Genomic DNA, 21,038 nt, shown 5'->3' with positions numbered 1-21,038 from the left:
TACAAAGGAGCATTTGAGACTTAACTTTGATTAAGTGAAATTGCTGCTTGCATGAGTTATAAGCTTTGTCTATAATTCATCTAAGTTGTTTTTGATTTATGTTATTTTGTGTTTTTGATAATTGTATCTCGTGAATTGAAATAGAAAAGCGTTAAGAAGCAATCGGAGCTAGAGCTTTGACCAGGAGCAATTGTGGGAGTGCATAGCTAGAAGCTTTGTCTGTAGCTAATATTTTCTGCTTAATTCGCAAAATAGTTAAGTTACTTTTACTTTTAGGAGTCTTTGTGCCCTAATTGTAAAGCTTTTTCATATAGAAGTACAATCGGACTTAGAGCCAAACCAGTACATTTTCAGCTAGCCTTTGAATTAGTGAAGGTTTATCGGTATCATTGTTTCTAGCTCTTGATAGAAGTGTAGTTAGAGATTCACCCTGCCAATTACTCGCTCCATGAGTAAGTGGATTCTTTCTTGAAAGATAAGAAGAAAGGATATTAGTAACACCCATTTTACAAAATCTCTCGATGTCGTGCTTACCATGAGTTGATCCAAGGAATGGTGAGAAGGGGGAGCTGTCCCTTTAAGGTGGGAGAGACTCTATCTCACATGTGGTTGGTCATCCTATTTTGTGATTGGATTTTTACCCAAAATTGTCAGTTGCAAAATATCCACCCAACACATAGGTTGAGGTTGAGGTATGGTTGGTGTTTGAAAATTGGTGGAGAGTTCTAAAAGTGGATAGAGGTCCTAGAAGTGATCTCTGAGGAGGGTAATGAGAAGTACCCTAGCAAAACCAAAGAATAGGTCTTAGGGAGAGCTAGAAGAGCTCTTGAGAGTTAGTTAGGACTCCCCATCAGAGTTCCCTTATAAATCTCTACCATTCCTTCCCTTGAGATCAGTTTGCTGGTTTTAAAGTTCTTGAAGTTCCTTTTTATGAGTTCCCGATTCAGAACTAGATGCATTTCAATTGGCCTTCCTCTTATTGTCACGGATGGAATCATCCTTCTTTACCTTTCGCTGTTGATGGATAGCATTTTCAAGGGTCTTCTCTATGGTCTGGGGTGCTATCTTATCTACGGCTCCCCCAATTCTATTATTCAGCCCCATGATTAATTTCTTGACCTTGAAATTCCCGTCATGCTGACTGGCAGGGACATACTTCAAAAGTCGGGTGAACCTTTTGCGATTTTCGTTTACTGTCAAGTCCCCTAGTTTGAGGCTCTAAAAATATAACACCTTTTGATCATAAAAGGTCTAAGGTAAGCATCTGTTCTTAAAAATGGTTACAAACTTATTCCAAGTAATGTTAGTGGTCTTAATGCTCAATAGATTCCCCAAACAACTTTTGAGGATTTAGAGAAGCTCCTGATGTTGAAGTACGCCATTTCAGTCAACCGCTCTTCAGTGGCATCTCCGGACTTAGATATTGAAAACCTAAGGGTTTTTGGTCTTTTTAATATCAACAAACAACTAATTGGCAATTTGCTTTTTCTTTTGATTTCTAATTGCATTGGAGGAGGTCTGTTTCTTGCTCACTGTGAGCAGATGATTTAGGATCAGCTGTAGGATGGGGTGAAGAATGAGTGTCTTGCCCAAATTGGGTTGCCAGTTCATTCATTCTCTTTTCTATTTTCTCCATTCTAGTTTGGGTGTCAAGTAGTACTTGGACCAACTAATCCATGGAACCCAAGGAGTGAACTTCTTTGGACATCTCATTTTTCCCGAGGTCATTGTTTGGAGTTTCACTATTTGCCATTTGCTTGATTTAAGTTTCCTGAAATATAGTTGATTCATTCCTCATTAATATGTTTACATGCAAATGTTTGATATCTGAAGAAGATATGAAATTAATTGTTTTCTCAAGAAAAAAAAAGTACAAAATGCCATTAGTTCTCATTATTTTCAAGAATTAAGATAGAGAATTTTCTGTTGCAACTGCAACCACATTTATTTACAGAACTTTTTCTCTCCTGAGGGTACAAGAGGAAATTTTATCACAACTTTTAAAGGAAATCAGACACCCTATCCTTGGGTATCTTGTCCGTTCCCTTCCTTGGGCTTACCCTTCCTTTTACAAGGTAGATGATATATCATGAGTGGGTTTGTTTGTTTAGTATTCCGGACTTGAACGAGTTCCTTTCTTATGATCACCTTCTTCCTAGGAGTCCACCTGACTCTTTCCTTACTGATTCTGATTAGAGCATGAGCTAATGTCTCATCATCTTTGCGCATGGAACAATGTGAATAATCAAATTTGGGCACCTTCTTTACTAAAAAGAAATGGAGAGGGTGCAGGGTTCCTTCTGTCGTTTCATTCGGGTCCACATCCTGTTCTCATTTTAGCATTTGCATTTCAGTTTTAAAGACAATGATGAGCCCAAGGATCAGTGTCAAACCCAAAGCTCTAATACCATATATAATGACCTAGATTCCTATCCTTCAATTGACTTCTATTATTAAACAAAAATGAGCAAATTACGTGTTCATAAGAAAGGGAATTGACTATTATAACAGAGTAACTGTTTCTTGGAAATATCATAACTAACAAATGATTAAGAGAATTTGAGAACGAACTATTGCAAACATGATATAGAAGATTATTAACTAGCTGATATACTTAAGTATCTTTACATTCACCCAAAGGAAAGCAATACTACATCAAAAAAATAATTTAACATCTAATTGAATTTAGATACACATGGAAAGGAATAAGATACCTGTTATTCATATTAGGCTAAGGTTAAATCCTGATCTCTCTTGTGCAAGTCCTGGCATTGGTGAAGAGGAAAAGCATTGATAGAGCCTTAACCTCCCAATTGCGGACCTAGTGTATCCCTTCTCACCCTCCATTAAGAATGGCCCTACCCTACGTAGTAAAGAGCATAGAAACACCATCACATCCTGCCACCTGAGCATTTTGGTGTTAGAGCGTTAACCACTCAGCTGGCTAGACCCTGGATTTCCTCCTAATAGTCTATCTATTTGACAATTGGCTATTCTAACCTCGAGTGATCACAATAGCATCAATTGCCACTAAACCTACCTTGGCCAGGGATTTACGTGGACACTGTGTGCCCTATCACCCACCACTTGACTTGACAAACAAGACATCCATCATTGAACCACCATGAGCTAACTAGGTTATATTATCTAGACACAACTTTACTTTCCTTCTTGGTTATTCTTATTCACATAACTTTAAAAAATCCATAGGACATTCCCACACTGTCCATGACTTCATGTTTTACATCTTTCATCTCAGCCCAACTCAGCTGTCCTTGATGATTCATCGATGTACCATTTATATTTATTGTGCTCACGTATTTTTGGTCTTACAAAGAGGTTTCCCATTCCTTAAGAGGTTATTACATGTGAATTTGATGCTATTCTCTGATTTAAATTATGATTTACAAGTTGGAAGACACATTGCCAAGAGATGAGCTTTCTAGTCTTAGAGACATAGGTTTTAATGCCCTTGTACTTGCAACTTTCTCGGCTAAACATTATTTAAGAGTTATTACCAAGCCATGAATCAATATAGCAGACTTCGACTCACATAGGGCTGTTCAGATTTAATGGCAGATAGTGGTTATGCAATTATATAACATGTTTATGCAAAAACTTTTGTGAAATTTGACATGTATAAACTTCAAAAATATTTTCTGGGTCGATATCTTTCATGAAATTAGACATGTATAAATTCAAAGTATATGCAAACTCGATATCTTTCATGAACTAGACATGTACTAATTCAAGCATATGCAAGCTTGATATCTTTCATGACCCAAGCATAATATCTATAAGAAAATTTCAATCAATTTAGATGCAACCTAATGTGTATGAGACGCTAGAAATATTTTCCAGATGCTCCAACCATGATATATGTTGTAGCGGGGTCACCCAAAATGCAACGCCAACAAATTCTTCCTAAAAATCTTGATGATTACGATCATTGATAATAAGGTGGTTATTACACAATACAATGCAGTAGATACAAGCGTAGACACTCTGAATGCAAAGTAAAAATGGTTGCGATCCTCCTATCTTATAGAAAGAGGCTTGGTCATTTGAACACATGAGCCAAAAAAGAGAGTTACATGCATAGAAAGAAGGCGCAAGGTGGCACACATGAGTTACAATCTTGGATTCAAAACGCAAGACCAAAAACAATGAATGAAAGAATATAGCTGATGGCTTTAAAATAATTGATTGATATTAAGTGGAATTAAATTATTCCCCATGTCTCACTATAATGGTATCTATCTTATTTACATATATTTGTATATGTTGCACACATATATACATACATACATGTGATATTCTCAAATATACCTATTTTTATACATATGTTGTATTTTAAATGTGTATACATACATATACATCATACTTGAATATACACATACATACATATGTGTAACATGTACAGATGTATATAAGTACCGTGGTACCATTATGCTGGAACATGTCTGACATTACAAGAAAGGATTTGAGGTCGACCCACTTCTCAAACGTTACATTTGTTTTCTATCGCTTTACTGCATATATGAATGTTTATATATCTTATTGTGCTTGTTGGCCTAGTTAATTCATGGTGGTCACTTGACGTGTGTCTAGTTTGTCCCACCCTATGTTCCTTGACCATGGTAGTTTAGATTTATACCCGTCAACTCTGGTGGTAGGATGGTGCTTTCGTACTCAATTCCCTCTCTTCTAATACTTCCCCCGTTACTGCACTACTTGCAAGAAGAATTAGCATGGTGAAAGCGTACTTCCACATTAATTAACTATAATTAGTCATTATAGCAGATAACCAATTTAATTGCAATAGCAGGTATTTTAACTAACTTTTTCCTTTTCACTTGAGCATAACAATCAACAAGTATTATCATTCATATGAACTTCAAAAATGAGTAGTTGATTTAACTAATTGCTTGAAATATCAATGATTAAATGATTTTTTTTTTCGAAGTCTGAAAATGGGGGATGTAATACTGACTTACTAACTGCACTATGCTAGGAGATTGTATTTGAACTGCTCACCACAAGATTAGTAACATCGTGTGTGCTACCATTCTCATACACATCAACTACCAAGGTATTGCTACTAGGTACCTCTACCAACACCTTCTCTGAAGAAGTGTAAGTCCCTTTTGTTTCAAACTCCTCGCATGTCTTTGCTTCCCCCTCAATAGTAAGTCCTTGTAAATCATGATTCTGGGACCTATCATCATCTAATAACTCTCTTGAGTCATCATTAAGCATCTGATATGAAATACCAGGCTGTAGCATGTAACATCCTCATGCGAATTATCAGATGTTCCTATAACATTGGTATCCACATCGTCTAATTGAGACCCCACTTTTGTCACCTGATGCTACATAGATGACTCAAGGTCATCATGTGAACCAACAACACTAGGGCATAAACCTACATCACCCGACTCCTCCATACCAGTCAAATCATGAGTGTCATAACTGGGTAGGTTCATGCCTTCATTTGACCCACCTAAGAAGACTGTAGTCTCCTACACGAACTCAACACTATGACAGTTGCAATAAAAATTAGATTTGTCAGTGCTCATATTCTCCACGTAGTCTTCAAAAACAACGCCCTTATCAAAAGAGTCTAAACTAGCAGTGGTAACAACTGCATTATGTGCGCTCGCCCTATTTGCAACATCATCAACACACTCACATAAGGGACTACTACCCTGTAAATCAGATCTTATATCACCCATATCCCCACTACTACTGATTGATGTAAGACTGCCGTGAAAGGTAGTTAGCATGTCCTCAACAATTTTCAAAGTGCGAACTTTGGAATCCTCAAACTATTGGAACTCAATGTTGTTGGCCATTAATAAAGCAAACACATCCACATGTCCTTGTGTAGAATCTCCAACATCATATCTGTTGATAGGACTAGTGTCTGCCCCATTAAGCACATGACCATGATCACAAGCTGCCATGACAACTTATGGTGAAGACTTCTAGATGTCTCACCCGTGAAAACCTCCATTTTCTCCTCTTGCATTCTTAGTGAAGAAGACCTTTTAAACATGGAAACTATATACCTAGCTTCTTTGTCATCTATCGCCGGATCTAAAAGTCTTGCTTCCATTTTTTTCTAATTTTATTTAAGCCTTTCCATGCTCTCCAATAAGACATTTGTTTGCTTTCTGAAATTTTCCCTGCTATTCAGCTGGTTCTCATAATTATTGGATTTTCTGTATTTGTCCATATTTGAAATAAGTGGAAGAGTGTTGGTCACTCAAATTAAAACAAGAAATCCAAAATAATAAATATTTTCCTACCCCACAGGACGACAGGAAACCGCTCTAATACCATTGTAAAGAGTCTTGTTGGCTTACATTAGCATTGCTTGTAAAAATGACTTTTTTTGTGTGTTTTCGTTTTGGAAATTTTGTTCTTTCCAAAATATATGTTTTTTTGAATTTTCAAATATAAAGTGCTGAAGTACTATGGAAAGGAATTACAGCATATAGCCATGCAAAAACCATGTCTAATTGGTAAACCAATGTTGCAATTTATCATCTTATGCTCAAGGAAGTTACAAATTAAAAACCTATGTGTTGATGTTGAGAAATCGAATTACAGCAAACCAATGATGATGGTCACGAACAATGGGAAATTTCTCCTATATGCAATTGTAACCACCTTGAATGACCATTGCCTGGCCTCAACACTAATTGCTGAAAGGAAAACCCCATTCTCAATATACAAAAATAATAGGTGCCAATTTGCAGAGATAAATGCCCTACTTGCAACACAAATCTGCCTTCCAAAACGCATAGATTACATAGTAGAAGGCTGCAAATGTAGATGACTAATTCACTTCAGAATATTAGTCCAATTTTCTATACAACAACAAATTGAATGCTCAGATCAGATTTAGATCACTGATTCAATTTCTTTACACTAACAACAATTGATGCACAATTCAAGAGGAATCAGTCCTCGAGAAATTCACAAACTCAAACCCTTACCAAGAAATATATCAAAGCAATAGACAAGAATGAATTCTCTTTGGCTCCAAAAATGACCTTTTCAACCATATTAGGATATTCTGACACCCAAGGTCATTGTTTCTTGTGCCCACAATTTAAAACTTTTCAAGCCAGTTCCAACAAGCAATGGCACTGAGGTGGTCAATATACAATTCCAACGAAAATAGTAACCTCAACATATTTAGTTGAATAATAATTATAATTCAGCCGTCTTACGAAAATGATTGAAGAAGCATCAGAATCAAAATTTGACAACACATGAGTGACCCTGATGATAAAAGATGATGAATGAACCTAATGGGTTGACTTACTAAAAATAGACACGACCTCCAAGATTCTTGGTGCCCAAACCAGAAGCCAGAAATAAAATTGAGAGCATCACTCAACTCCTCTAACTCAACTGAGCTTGTTGGAACCAACAGTTGACATACTATAAATAGTAAGTCCCTCAAAACAGAGCCAGAACTCACCATAGGCCATTGGAGAGCCTAACAACTCTACAACAAGGTCCTGTAAACATCAGTATCAGCCTACAAGGACCCAATTGTAGACTGAATCCATCAAATCTGCCACAACACAAAATGGGGACATTATAGAGTAGACTTCAAGCCCTTAATAAACCATCATTTCTTTAATCCATCCTTTGGCGGGCTCTCCATTTCTCCCACTAATTCTTTGAGTTTCCATATGTTTTGCAAACGGTTTCATCTTTTGCTTGCTTGGTGTTATAAAGCTCAGCCACAATTTCATTATCATCTCCGAGTAGTCAAAATTCTATTTAAAACGCCTTCTTTAGGTTCGCCCATGTGGCCATCTTCATTTTATCAGCATCAGAGAATCATTCAACGGTTACTCTCCTTAAATTTGCTGGAAATTGCTTTACCTAGTCATCTTGATCTGTCACCCAATTGGTTGTCCAGATTGTCTCGCATGTTTTGTAGTGTCGCACAAGATCTTCTTTCCCGTCACCCATGAACTTGGGGTAGTTTTTGGTTTTTCCCTGCCATGGTGGCTGGTGTAGGTACTGGTTGTGTTGGTACCATGGGTAGTGTTGGTATTGTTGAACTTGGTGTCTCGGAATTGAAATTGTTTGACACCCCCACACTTGGTGTTCCGAGCTACTAGAAGTGTTTAAGCTTGGTAGACTCCTTTGATCACTGTGTCCATCTGTCACCTCGACACTCGTGGCAGCACTAGTATCCTCAGCTTCTTCTCTTCTCTCCTTCAGGCCTCCTTTGCCTTTATACGTGGGGTTAATGTTAAGTTTCCAAGTAAACTTCTTGTTTCCTCAATAAAATCCTTCTCAGGTTCATTACCTATGGCTTCGCCTTCACTGACCACCTCCTTTGGTAGTCCCTTGACAATTCTCCTAAACCTTTTCTTTCTTTTGGCTTGTTTCTCCAATAATATTGCTTTCTAAGTAGCCTCCACTCTTTAATCTCCTTTTTGGTATACCTATTCTTATTTAATTGGTTTGACATAAATTTTTTCGTTACTCATCTACAAGAAAACAACACATGATAAAGTGAAAGAACATTTTCATTCATTTATTATTTTGTCTACAATTTACGTCACTGCAGGGACAATTATAACGTGGTCTTTTTATTTATTTTCTTTTTTAGGATTCACTTCATATCTCCCTTAGGACGGGATTCATTTTCTTCCTTACTGCACTACGTTCCTTCCTTTCATGGTAGAAATTCTTGAGAACTTCTTGTTGTCGGTTCTTGTGGTTGATTTCTTCCCTTTCATTTTGGAGTGCCAGAAATGTTTGTGCCAGTAACCGTGGGAGCAAGTGGTCAACAGCCAGACTGACTTTGAGGGCGCTCCACATGACACCTTTAGGAATTCCTTTCCGTGTTGCTTCTCTTCGCACGTTTGTCTCGACAAACGCTTGAAGTAGTGAGACAAACTCTATTACTAACTCTCATTCACCTTCAAATAACTTAGTGTTCTCGGCTTCCCAATCGGTACTACCATAATCTAGTGGTTGCCCCAATGGATTCTCTTTGCCATTCATGCTTTCCTAAAATCTTGAAGGCAATGATGCCAATTGTTTACCGCCTATGGTAAACTAGTTTCATACATGCTATTGTAATAAGGAAGTATAACATAGAAAGCAACTTGCAAATGTTTATTAGGAAACCACAATATATTCTAGTAATGTCCTTTAGGTACATCAAGGTCATATGACACTACAATGCTAATGTTGACGATGCTTTCTTGTTTATGGAAAAGTGTACATATAATATCCGAAGGGTTGCGACTTAACCATTGTGACATAACAGATTACCCTTCAGTTACTAACAACATACTTAACGATTTCGTAACAACATGCTTAACCATTCTTAACAGATAAATACAATTATATTGACAACAAAGCTCACTGCAACAAGGTTCCAAACATTACGGAGTTGAAAATATCCTTGTGGTGTACAAGTATATGTGCTGATTGCACCTTGAGTCAGATTTTGTAGAACATGATAGTTACTGTACTGGATACGTAACAAGATGATGTTAAAATCCAAAGTAGATATTAAAGGTTTCATCAACAAACAATTAATGAGCCCTAATTTCTTTCAAATAAATCATTTATTCTAATGATAAACCATGATGTGCGGTTCAATTGTTTTTTTGGGTATGATTGTTTAATAATTTGTATTACTTGTTCAAAATATTTGACTTCACTTTGGCATACCAAACTATAATATAGATTAGACATTCTTTAGCTATTCATTCTTTACTTGTAGCTTTGTAGTTTTAGTTTTAGTATTACTTATTTCTGTTCTATGTTCATGGCTTTGTTAACTTGTTATCATGACCACCTTTGGTTCATGACGATATATCAACATTGTAACTAGATTTAAAGGTGGAATTGGGTTATTATTAATTTGTTTCTATGACGCCTAAAGTTGAAATTGTAGTGAAAACCTAAGGTTTAGTCTGTAGCTTATTTGAAAGCAGCATACACATCATGTGGAATTCCTTGTCAAATGTCAAACTCCAAATCTTCAATGCAAAGGTAAATGCCAAGGAAAAATGTATAAATCTTTAGTTATACTACGTGACTTATATTTCCTTCCTATTGCAAGCAAGAAACACCCTTTTCAAATTAAAGATACAATATAATGAAGATCTTAAATATTTAGTTTTAATCCCAATATGTGGGGGAGCTAATTATACTATCAGCTGTAGTCATCCTCTCCTAGGATCATGGTGAGGCAGCCTAGGGCTCAGATAAGCCCTATTGGTTATCCCTATTTTCAAAATTTCTTCACCGCTATTAGGAACCCAAGTGGGTTTGTGAGGGTTCTTTCTTTTGTCTGGCTCTTTCCTTATGCTTTTGTTTCTGCTGTTGTTGTTTTCATCTTTGGAGACTGTTTGGTTTCCTTTTTGTGGGCTGGCCCCCTGTTGTACTTTGCAGTACCTTTGACCCTTTGTAGTCTTCTATTGTACACTAATAAATTTATCTTATGTTATAAGTGGTTAGAGCCCTTGTTAATCATTTTCCACCATACCTCTCTCTATGACTTTTAGGATATCATTTGTTTTATTTGTGTTGAATGTAACTAAGATCGTTTCTGCAAATGTACTCGCATTGCCATTGTAATTGATGATTTCCAAATGCAGATTTGGATCTCATATATGTATAATATGATAGGAGGAGACATGTCTCTACAGTTAATCACTATAACTCTATGTATAACTGATCTTACACACACACACACACATAAAATATAATATTATATTATTATATAATAATATATAATGCATAATATATAATACATATTATATTACATATATAATATTATATATATAAGATATATAATGCATAATATATAATATATATTATATTACATATATAATATATATTATATATATAAGAATCAGCAATAACAATTTATCTGAAAAACACAGATTAGTATATCAGATAAGCATCATTTACTTCTACTAATGCTAAAACATTAACACTCCCTCTTTAGCAAGGGAGAAGTAATACACCATTAGCATACTACAATAAATCAATAAAAGTCAAATAACAAAAATCATCATGTTATCACCATGTTATGAATACTATCACAGTGTACATTATATTCTCTAGTCATCTGAAATGGTATCATAAAAAATATTTCCCGTGATCTCTACTTGCACTTAAGCAATGCTTAGAGATGTCCATAGTTTTTCATGATCTCTAGTTGCACTTAAGCAATGTCTAGAGATGTCCATGAAAAATCTGTTACTCATGATCTCTACTTGTACTTAAGCAATGTCTTAAGATGTCCATGATAAATTGTTACTCATGATCTCTACTTGCACTTAAGCAATGTCTAGAGATGTCCATGATAATTTGTTACTCATGATCTCTACTTGCACTTAAGCAATGTCTAGAGATGTCCATGATAACAGGTCTATTATTTACAAGATCATCACCTTGTAAATAATTACCTTCTGAATAAATATGTCCATGAAAGATCATCACCTTTCATTACATATATGATGCTACTAACCAACAATAGAAGCATAAACTCACATGAATTGAAATTTTTTAATTCAATATTCAATATTACAAGTCATACCAAGTTTTTCTCTTTAGAACTTCTCCTCATAGAGATGATATCATCCACAAAGGATTGCATCTCAAAAATTTCTCCCTCTGAACATCGATCCTGGGAAGTCAGGTCCTCTTGTTACTTCCTTAGAAACTCTCTTTTTCCCAAGGATGCCTATCAAACTCATCACTCCCTCATGATATATGTAGGAGTAGGCCCATCAACATCATGCAGTCACCCACATGGATTTCTAAACTCCCTTTGATTATCAATCATCTAAGCTGCAGTATAGCCTTCGAAGAAATCGAAGAAGGACCATACTCCCTCTTAATGTAGAAGAATCTCCTAATCTCAATCGTCAAAGATACTTGCATCAAGAGCCACACCTTATCCATCTTGATCATTAGGGTCTTTGGAACTACTATCATTAGATTTAGTCTGCACAATATTTGGTAGCATATTTGAAGTACCAACCTTCTTTTGCTGTAAGAATATCTCCTTTTCTAAGGCTGGTTCAAGTGGGAATGAAACATTGCCTATTGTTTCCCCCACAATGTAAAGTTACCACTCGTATATCATTGAACACTTTCGCATCACATCAGATTTGAATACTTCTTTCTAAGTTCCAACTTGCACTTTCCATCCATAGAAGCTCCAAACCTTAAGCTTAATAGTATAAGCGAACACAAACTTGTCCAAGAGGGGTAGGCCCATTTGCATGAAATACAATTTATCGACCACTGAAGATTCCACAACATAGTTTACTCCCTTTGAATCAAATGATCGATAGCATTGATGGTTGATGAAATCATATCCTCTATTCGCTCCCTCTGACGAATGTGTCAGAATCCTTTTGAACATAAACCTTCTAAGCTTCTAAAATAAGCTTCCCTTTAACAAAGTGTTCTGACTTACTCTGAATCTAATATTAATCCTCCTTTTCCTACAAGAACATTCTCGGAGGAAAAGATCAAGGCAAATGCTCGTATAGAAAAAAAATTAAGCGAGATATTACAAAGATTAGATGAACAAAATACTTAAGGATAATAAATCCAATATATATTTTAATCTATATTTTTAACATGTTAATTTCTTATTCAAAATTTATTGAATATTTTATTTGATATATTCACACTATTCCTTTTGTAGTATAAATAATCAATTGAAATATAATATACTCACCTTTTATACGCATGTACCTTACTTCCATAAGTGATGTGGCTTCCCCTTCAATGGTAGGAACACAATCGGCTATTAATAAAGAAAAGATGGAAAAGAAAGGAGCCTTTGGATCCATGCATTATGTAATTAAGATAAACACATGTATAATTATATTAATTCATCATTTATATAAAATTAAAATTAATCATACAACTACACTTGATTTTTACCTTTTATGTTGTCATATAATTAAGCAAACATTTTATCAAATTATCAAATATCATTTTGAATGAATGTGTATATATATATATATATCATGTTCCAAAATATTATATACATAATATATTATATATTATCAAACATATATTTTCAACTATAGCATCTCATAAGGTATAGTAACAAATATATAATATATAATAAAATGCCTAAAAACATACCTTTATACATACCTTACCAATGACGTCACTATACCTAAATAATAAATTCTTATTTAGTGATTCCATAATATCAACTTAAAACTTGTCTTACCTTTCCTACCTATTTAGGCATCGTTATATGGCACCTAAACTGATTGGTATTTACCTGTTCTCGTTACCCATGGTCAATGGGAGTGTATCTTATTATTTTCCTCTGGAGATCTCTTGAAGCTGGGGAGAGCAGCGATTAAATATATCCATTCTTCGTATTGAGTCATATCCTGCTAGATTGGGAGACTATCATCTCTTACCCTCAACAAAGATATGTAATGACATTATCTGCGTATGATGCCTTTTACACTCTTGACTATATATTTAAGTCGAACCATAGTAGTATGAATAATAGTGAGTGTCTCTATTATATCCATCGTTGTCTTTCCTAAACAATGTTGATCTCTACATGAGTTATGTGCGTCTTAAGGCACTGAATTATGGGCAGCCTGTGTTTGGGACTCCAAGCCTGTGGTATAACCTGAGCCGTTTGATATGGTCGGATGGATTTCGTCGGTCTTCATACATATATTGACTGAGTTTTCTAACTATTTGTTCAATGTACCCACATTAGATTTTGTTTTTGTTTCTCCATTATGGGATCATTCACATTCATTCCACTCTCTTTGGTCTTCCCTAGATTCGATGTCACTAGCCTTGGATACCCCACATTCGTCTCTCACAAAAAAAAAATCTGTGCTAATCTGTTCTAGCATGATGTGCTTCTATATAACAACTGTTTCAATACAGGATATTTGAGTGGAGAGTATCTCATAAGTGTCCGATGGTGAATAAATTAATATAATGCTTTGGTGTATCCTCCTTAAGCTTCAACATTTGTGATAGTAAACCAGAACTTGAATGTAAATTTTCAACGTTGATTTATCTCCTTTGATGACTTGTAGTCTGCTTACACCTTCTTCAATATCTATGGTCATCCTCTATTTATTCAAACTGCTATTTTGTTCTCTTCTGCCAATTTGATTTACCTTGGCTTTTTCCATTGCAACATTTATTCTGATGAGTTCCTCCAATGACTTGATTTTCCTGTTGTCTTTAATCTGTTTGCTGAGGAGATGATATATTTTGCTGAGTTTTATTTGATATTATTTGTGCCTGAGTGTTTGCACAAGTCCACCAAGATTGTTGTGTTGAATGTTCTTCTAACCTTCCTTTATTTGGTGTTGCCCATTCCTCCAGTTAGATTGATGTTGTATTTGTATAAGTTGAGCAGAAATGTAACTCTGTAATCTTCCTTCTCAGATTCATAACATCCAACGAGTTATTTTCCTTCTTTGTATATGTTCTATCCAACAGGGTCATCTCCATTGATGATATAAACCTTAGAATACAAATTTCTTTGATTCATAACCTTTGTTGAAGTGTTGTATACATAAGTCCATGTTATGGTGGCCCCTCTATGTCCAACTGTACTTCTCACAGTGCAGAGTATGTAAAGGAGTGATCTTAAATTGTCCCTTAGTATTTGTATACATGGGTCTTTGTATCTGTGCACTTCATACTGGACAAATACACCGCTGGCAGACGTTGACTGAAGTTCTCTAAAACTGTCTTTGTTACTGCAAGGAAACTTCTGACAGCATCGTGTCTTTTATTTGAAATATATTTGAAACTTCCAATGAGTTGGCATATATTTTGTTCAAATATATATATTTATTCTCCATAGTCCACAACATGAATTTGATCTTAATATTAACTTCCATCAAACTTTTAGAATCGTTGTTGTATGTATATTGCATTCCATTATAGTGACAGCACATGGTTTGTTTGAACTTAGATATTTGGAAATTTTATCTATCTTTCTTGCCACATACTAATGGGTTAGTAATTGCCTTATTATCAGACTGCTTATATTCTCTAATGTCCTATGTCCTCAAGAGATACTTAGTACTTATAAGCGCATAAACCATTGTCACTAAATCCTATCAATCCACGCGATGGTGCCAACTGTCCCTCTGTACAAAGTTATGGCCTCAAGAATATATCATTCCTTAGTTTACGTTCTCTACTAAGGTGTTGTCCTCTCTGATTCTTGCGACAATCCATCTAAATATTGATACGATTATTCCACAAATATTTCTGTCACTCTTCCACAGTCTGAGTGGTAGCGCTCCTCTATTCCCATCACTGCTGATCCCTGCAACTTGGACATTTGTTTTGATCCACTTCTAAAGATATGTATTTCTATATAATCTCTTGCTTTCTTCCATTTGTAGTCTACCTCTGATACCATGTTGAAACTAACTAAGATCGTTTCTGCAAATGTACTCACATTGCCATTGTAATTGATGATTTCCGAATGCAAATTTGGATCTCATATATGTATAATATGATAGGAGGAGACATGTCTCTATAGTTAATCACTATAACTATATGCATAACTCATCTTTAACATATATATAATATTAATATATTAACTATATATGTAATATAATATAATATTATTATATTATTATATAATAATATATAATGCATAATATATAATACATATTATATTACACACACACACACACACATATATATATATATAAGAATCAACAATAACAATTTATCTGAAAAACACAGATTAGTATATCAGATAAGTATCATTTACTTCTACTGATGCTAAAACATTAACAGTTTGTTGTGCTTATTCAAAAAACTATCTTGATTAGCATCTATTTTTGGAGAGAAAACTTCACATAACTTGAAGTACAATTGAGATCAAAATTATGTTAAACATGATCATTCAAATTAAGTCAACAAAGCCTGTGCACCCTTTGATTCAAGAACTTGATAAACTTTTTCCTAAAAATGCCTTTGTTGATCATTTCAATTCTTTCTGTATCCATTCTTCTACATTTGTCTCAACTTTAATTAGAAAATGAGTTTTTATCATTATTGGTATGAATCTAACTAGACAAGCATGGTGTGTAATTAGTGAATGTTTTAAATTTGTCATACCATGTACAGGTGCAGTTAATTGGGTTTTGCACTAGAGATTCACTTTTTCTCATCTACGAGTTTGTCGAGAGGGGGACACTAAGTCAACATCTTCATGGCTCAGGTGAGATATATTTCAGTCTTCATTACGAATTAATTAGTTATCTTTAAAGTTAATAATATTGAGGATAATTTTTCAAAAACTGTACATTTTGAAATGTTTGGCTGCAGTTTTGTAACTATTGTTTAACATTTTTGTCTTACGCTTCTAATCAAGTCCATGCATATGAATCTATGTCATTGTCAATGTAACCAAATTTAGGATTTCCAACATTATCATGGCCTGTAAGAGTTCAAATAGCTCTTGATGCTGCAAGAGGATTAGAGTATATTCATGAGCACACAAAGCCTACGTATATTCACCGTGATGTGAAGACAACCAATATTCTTGTAGATAAGCAGTACCGTGCAAAGGTAAGTACTCGGTTACATTAAATTTTTAAATACCTAATTTTGCATTCATCACACACACACACACACACACACTCACACTTGCATACATGCACATATACATATATAGAAAGTAGGAGCAAGTAGATAAAGAAACAGACATGGGATAACATCACATGAAAAAATTATAAAACTTGACAGTTTGATATATTAAACAAAGGAGATTTGATCTCCTTAATAGAGAATTTACAAACAAGGATATTTTAAAATAGAAGCGAACTAAACAAAATAGAAACTACCTAAACAACTAAAACCAAGATGACCATTATAATATTTAGTATCCTCCCTTAATGATCATCGTTCTAACTACCCTACATAAGCCATCTACAGATTTTTTGGTCACAAATGCATAGAAGGCTGCCCCCTTCTCATCAGAACAATCTGCCACATGAGCCTTGTGTTGAGACCCTTCCTGAATCTGTAAAATTTCTGGAAATGACCAAGATGACTAGGATCTATTTAACTTGATGTTACGTAACAAAGGCATCCCTTATTGTAGCCAAACACTGAGATGAAACTAAAACCATAATCTTGAGAAGAAAATTGACAAACCCTTGTGCAGACTTTTGCCCTAGCAAATTTTGGTACAATCCAAAACAATTGCAAGAAACAACTATTTGTGGATAAAATTGATGAAACTATGCAATGATATTTTTGGAAAAGATAAAGAATCCCTGAAACCACTAATTCCAATCATTCTATGATATTTGAGGAGTATAATTAATCAAAACCAGATGCTATCTTTGAGGATGAATATCGATCAAAACCCAACACAAAATATGAGATATGGATCAAAATACAAAACTTCATGTTTTCGGGAAAATGGTAAAACCTAGTACAAAACCGACCTTTGAGCCAAAAATTGCACAAAACCCACAATAACTTTTCATTTACAAAATTTATAAAACCCTCCTAGAATGTTTTAAGGAAAAAAATATGAAAACCCACAATATATTTATTGAGGACAAAATTATTAAAAGCAATCGCAAATTTTTTTTTAGGACAAAAAATTAGAAAACCCATCACCATGATATCAGTGACTTACTGACATAATCCCAACAATGTTAACAATAGCAAGCGCCTATACAAGGTCTGTAAATGAGTTGAAACAAAAGTGACTTCAGCTAAATGGTATGAACCTAGTGTTGATTTAATGATTTATTTGCTAGTACTCACAGACTATCTGATTACTTATTCAGATTTAGCATGTTGATATGATTACAGAACTCCAATAAGCAGAGATAGTATTCGATGATGCCCTTTTCAATCATGCTTTAGTATCCGTTTCTATATCTCCTTTGAAACAGACCTACCTCTTCCTACTTAATCATCGCACCCTTCTTTGGAGATTAATTATTAGTTATACGCAAGTCAGCTTGTGGTATTTAAATGACATTGTTTTTTATAATGATTACTTGATAATAATCCCCACCTGTTTGATTGCTGTCTAAATGCATGTGTATAATCTCAAAATATTTATATTATGCAATTTGCACAGGTGATTTCTCCTGCTAATGTCTTCATAGAACCCATGTTTCCTCTGTTAGCATTCATGATTATGAATACAAAGTCACCAATACTGTACCCATGCTCAAACTTGACATCTCTTTACTAAGAATGAGTGGAATTGGCTTGTGGCACTTCGAGGGAAGAGTAATCATGGTAATAGAAAGAAAGTAGAAATGATGAATTGGTGTCAAACCTAATTATTTCCCTTCCCACGATGATCAGTATCTGATATATTAATCACATCTGCCTCACTATAACAAAACAGGTCATGACATGATTACAGAGAGCCCAAGGCATGATTGTAGACATTAAAGTATAAAATAGTATCAAACATTAATGCATTTTTTTACGATTAGAAAATGTTTATTTATATTTTAGTTGGTATTTGTTATTTATTCATTTTTAAAATTATATTATTATCGTTCATTATTAATTGTTAGTTTATATTTTAATATTATTAAGAATTTTATTATTTAATTCTTCTTTATTGTTAAATTCTATTTTGATTGGGAGATCACTGGGAAGGTGGTTATAAGTGGTCTCGAGCTCACTGTTCTTGCAGGCTGCATACATATCCGAAATTATCATCAATGTTTTGTCTGCCATTGCCACCTTCTGTCCATTATTTCCACCATCACTCCCTCCATTGTTTCCAATACCATTATTTGCATTAACATTAATACTTTGCATGGCCATCATTTGCATCAAGTCCATTTGCTGATTTTGTTCTTGGGCTCTCTATTCAGCCTGTTGCTGCCCTTGTACCAAAGCATCTCTCATATACTTGCATCCTATTCACCTGTATTATGTGCGTTCCATTCACTTGTATCTTTATTTTCTTCTGGACCCACCTGTTCTTGTAACTGTATATTTAACAATGCCCTATTTCTTCATTTATCATAATGGTGAGTCAATGGTTGCACACCCTAGTCAAAGGTGTCACTGTCCCCTGATTTTGTACCCTCGTGGATGACAGGATACATTGCTTTGATACCAATATAATAGGCAGTCTAGTATGTTTTTTCTGTGTTTGCTAATTGAAAATTTCAGATGGCATTCCATCTAGGAAACAATACATAACAAAATACAAGATCAAATGCTGATAATGCACAAAGTTCATTCAAACTTCATAGAACTTGTTTCAAGCATTACAAATCTGACACAAAAAACATTGCATACGTAGTAAAGTCAAAATTTCAGATAAAATTCAATATAGGAAATGATACATAACAAAATACAAGATCAAATGCTGATAACACACAAAGTTCATTTAAACTTCATAGAACTTGTTTCAGGCATTACAAATCTGATACAAAAAACACTGTGGACCAAGTAAAGTCTTCAATACATAATATTGGATGCTCACAACTGTTGCAGCATCCAATCCTAAGCTCAAATGAGCATGAGAAATGGGTATGATCTGAATACCCAAAATCTGCTTCTGTGTTAACATATCTTCACCAACATATATATAGTGCCCAAGAATGATTCAACAAAGCCTTCAAAATGCAAATTTAAATCCTCCAAGTGGTACAGTTGCATATAGTAGAACTACACAACTAAAAAGTCGTCAAAATTGCAATTGGAGTCTCTATGCCCCCACACAAAATTCTCCAACAGTCGCATGTCAAGCCCAAGTAGTAATTGATGCTGTCATGGATGGAGGGACCTCAAAGAGATCTGTCCAAGCGTGCAGCAAGAGTAATCACAACAGAAATCAACAAGAGATTTAGTTAACAATGCCAGATCCACTTTCATATAACTGGAAATCAAATTAGAATCAGTTGGCAACATACATGCCTTCACACATGCCAGACTATAACAGGTATGCTTGTTTTCTATCTTCTGTCAGAGACCTTAATCCAATTCTAATGATATCTATCCTTTCCTCTACAATGTTACATTGCATTACAATATATAGGCACCACGACATGTTCATCAGCCTAAGAATAGATTCCATTCCCCACGAACATGAAACCTAATACAACGCATAGGTCAGGTTCCAAACAACAAGGAACAAACCACTTAAAACTGTTTGAGAACCAACTAACCAATATTTAGGTCCCACATGATCCAAGAACATAGAGGTATGTTCCACCAAGCTTTGCAAGCTGTAGATTTCCATCACAAGATTAAATTTCGCCAATGGGTCCAAGAATAGGCAAGAACACTCTACTTGAGAGAGAACAAATCTTGAGCAACAATGATCCAATGAGCTGTGAACCTAGGAACATGATCCAAGATAGGTTTTGATTATAATTTGATCATTGTAGATGCTATCTTGAACAAATGAATGATCACAAAATCAATCACACAGACTGTACAAATTTGGCAAACTGAACGACTTGGCAACATTATATTTTTTGGTTGATGGAAGACAATTCTGAACCCAAGATGCTTCTGCATCAAACACCCAAGGTTATTAAGAAAATGAGTCTCTCACTTTGCAATTTAAGAAGAATCAAACTGATCCAATTCAGCTTGAGAAATCCATGAATTATCTTCAACTGTTCTGTCCTTCCAATTCACCAAATACTCCATATAATCTCTCTATTTCATCCATCTGTTATCTGCAAAATCTATATTGTAGCCGACGGGTAGAATAATATCCAAATGGGCGTGTGCCGATTGAGTCACCCCTTTGGAAAGGTATATGTACACCATCCGGAATGGATTTTGTAATCATCATTGTAATGAATCATATCGAATATTGTAGTATCTTCTAAATACATGCAAATAATAAAAGGAATAGTTCTGTGTTACATGTTCTTGTTTATTGTTTGAATGCATTAATAAACTGTTTACCCTATATGGTAGATAATTGGTGCCGTTGCCTATAAGGATTGGGTGCTATGAATGCCGAACACATTGAA

The 21,038-nt window shown here is 34.8% G+C and overlaps 1 protein-coding gene across 3 annotated transcripts in view; it reads left to right on the top strand.

The window, feature by feature from the left end:
- LOC149559324 (chitin elicitor receptor kinase 1-like) overlaps positions 1–21,038 on the top strand; it is a 272,912-nt gene that overhangs the window by 71,035 nt on the left and 180,839 nt on the right. For all 3 annotated transcript variants that reach the window (XM_089833256.1, XM_089833255.1, XM_089833254.1), the window contains 2 exons: positions 16,177–16,270; positions 16,469–16,620. In XM_089833256.1, coding sequence (XP_089689382.1) covers positions 16,177–16,270; positions 16,469–16,620 — 246 coding nt within the window. The remainder of the gene's footprint in view (positions 1–16,176; positions 16,271–16,468; positions 16,621–21,038) is intronic.

The sequence above is a fragment of the Cupressus sempervirens genome, chromosome 5 (assembly GCF_028749045.1).
Source record: "Cupressus sempervirens isolate cs-2001-9-10 chromosome 5, ASM2874904v1, whole genome shotgun sequence".
Taxonomy (NCBI): Eukaryota; Viridiplantae; Streptophyta; class Pinopsida; order Cupressales; family Cupressaceae; genus Cupressus; species Cupressus sempervirens.
Note: the sequence above shows the minus strand (reverse complement) of the source record. Positions and strands in the feature narration are given on the sequence as shown.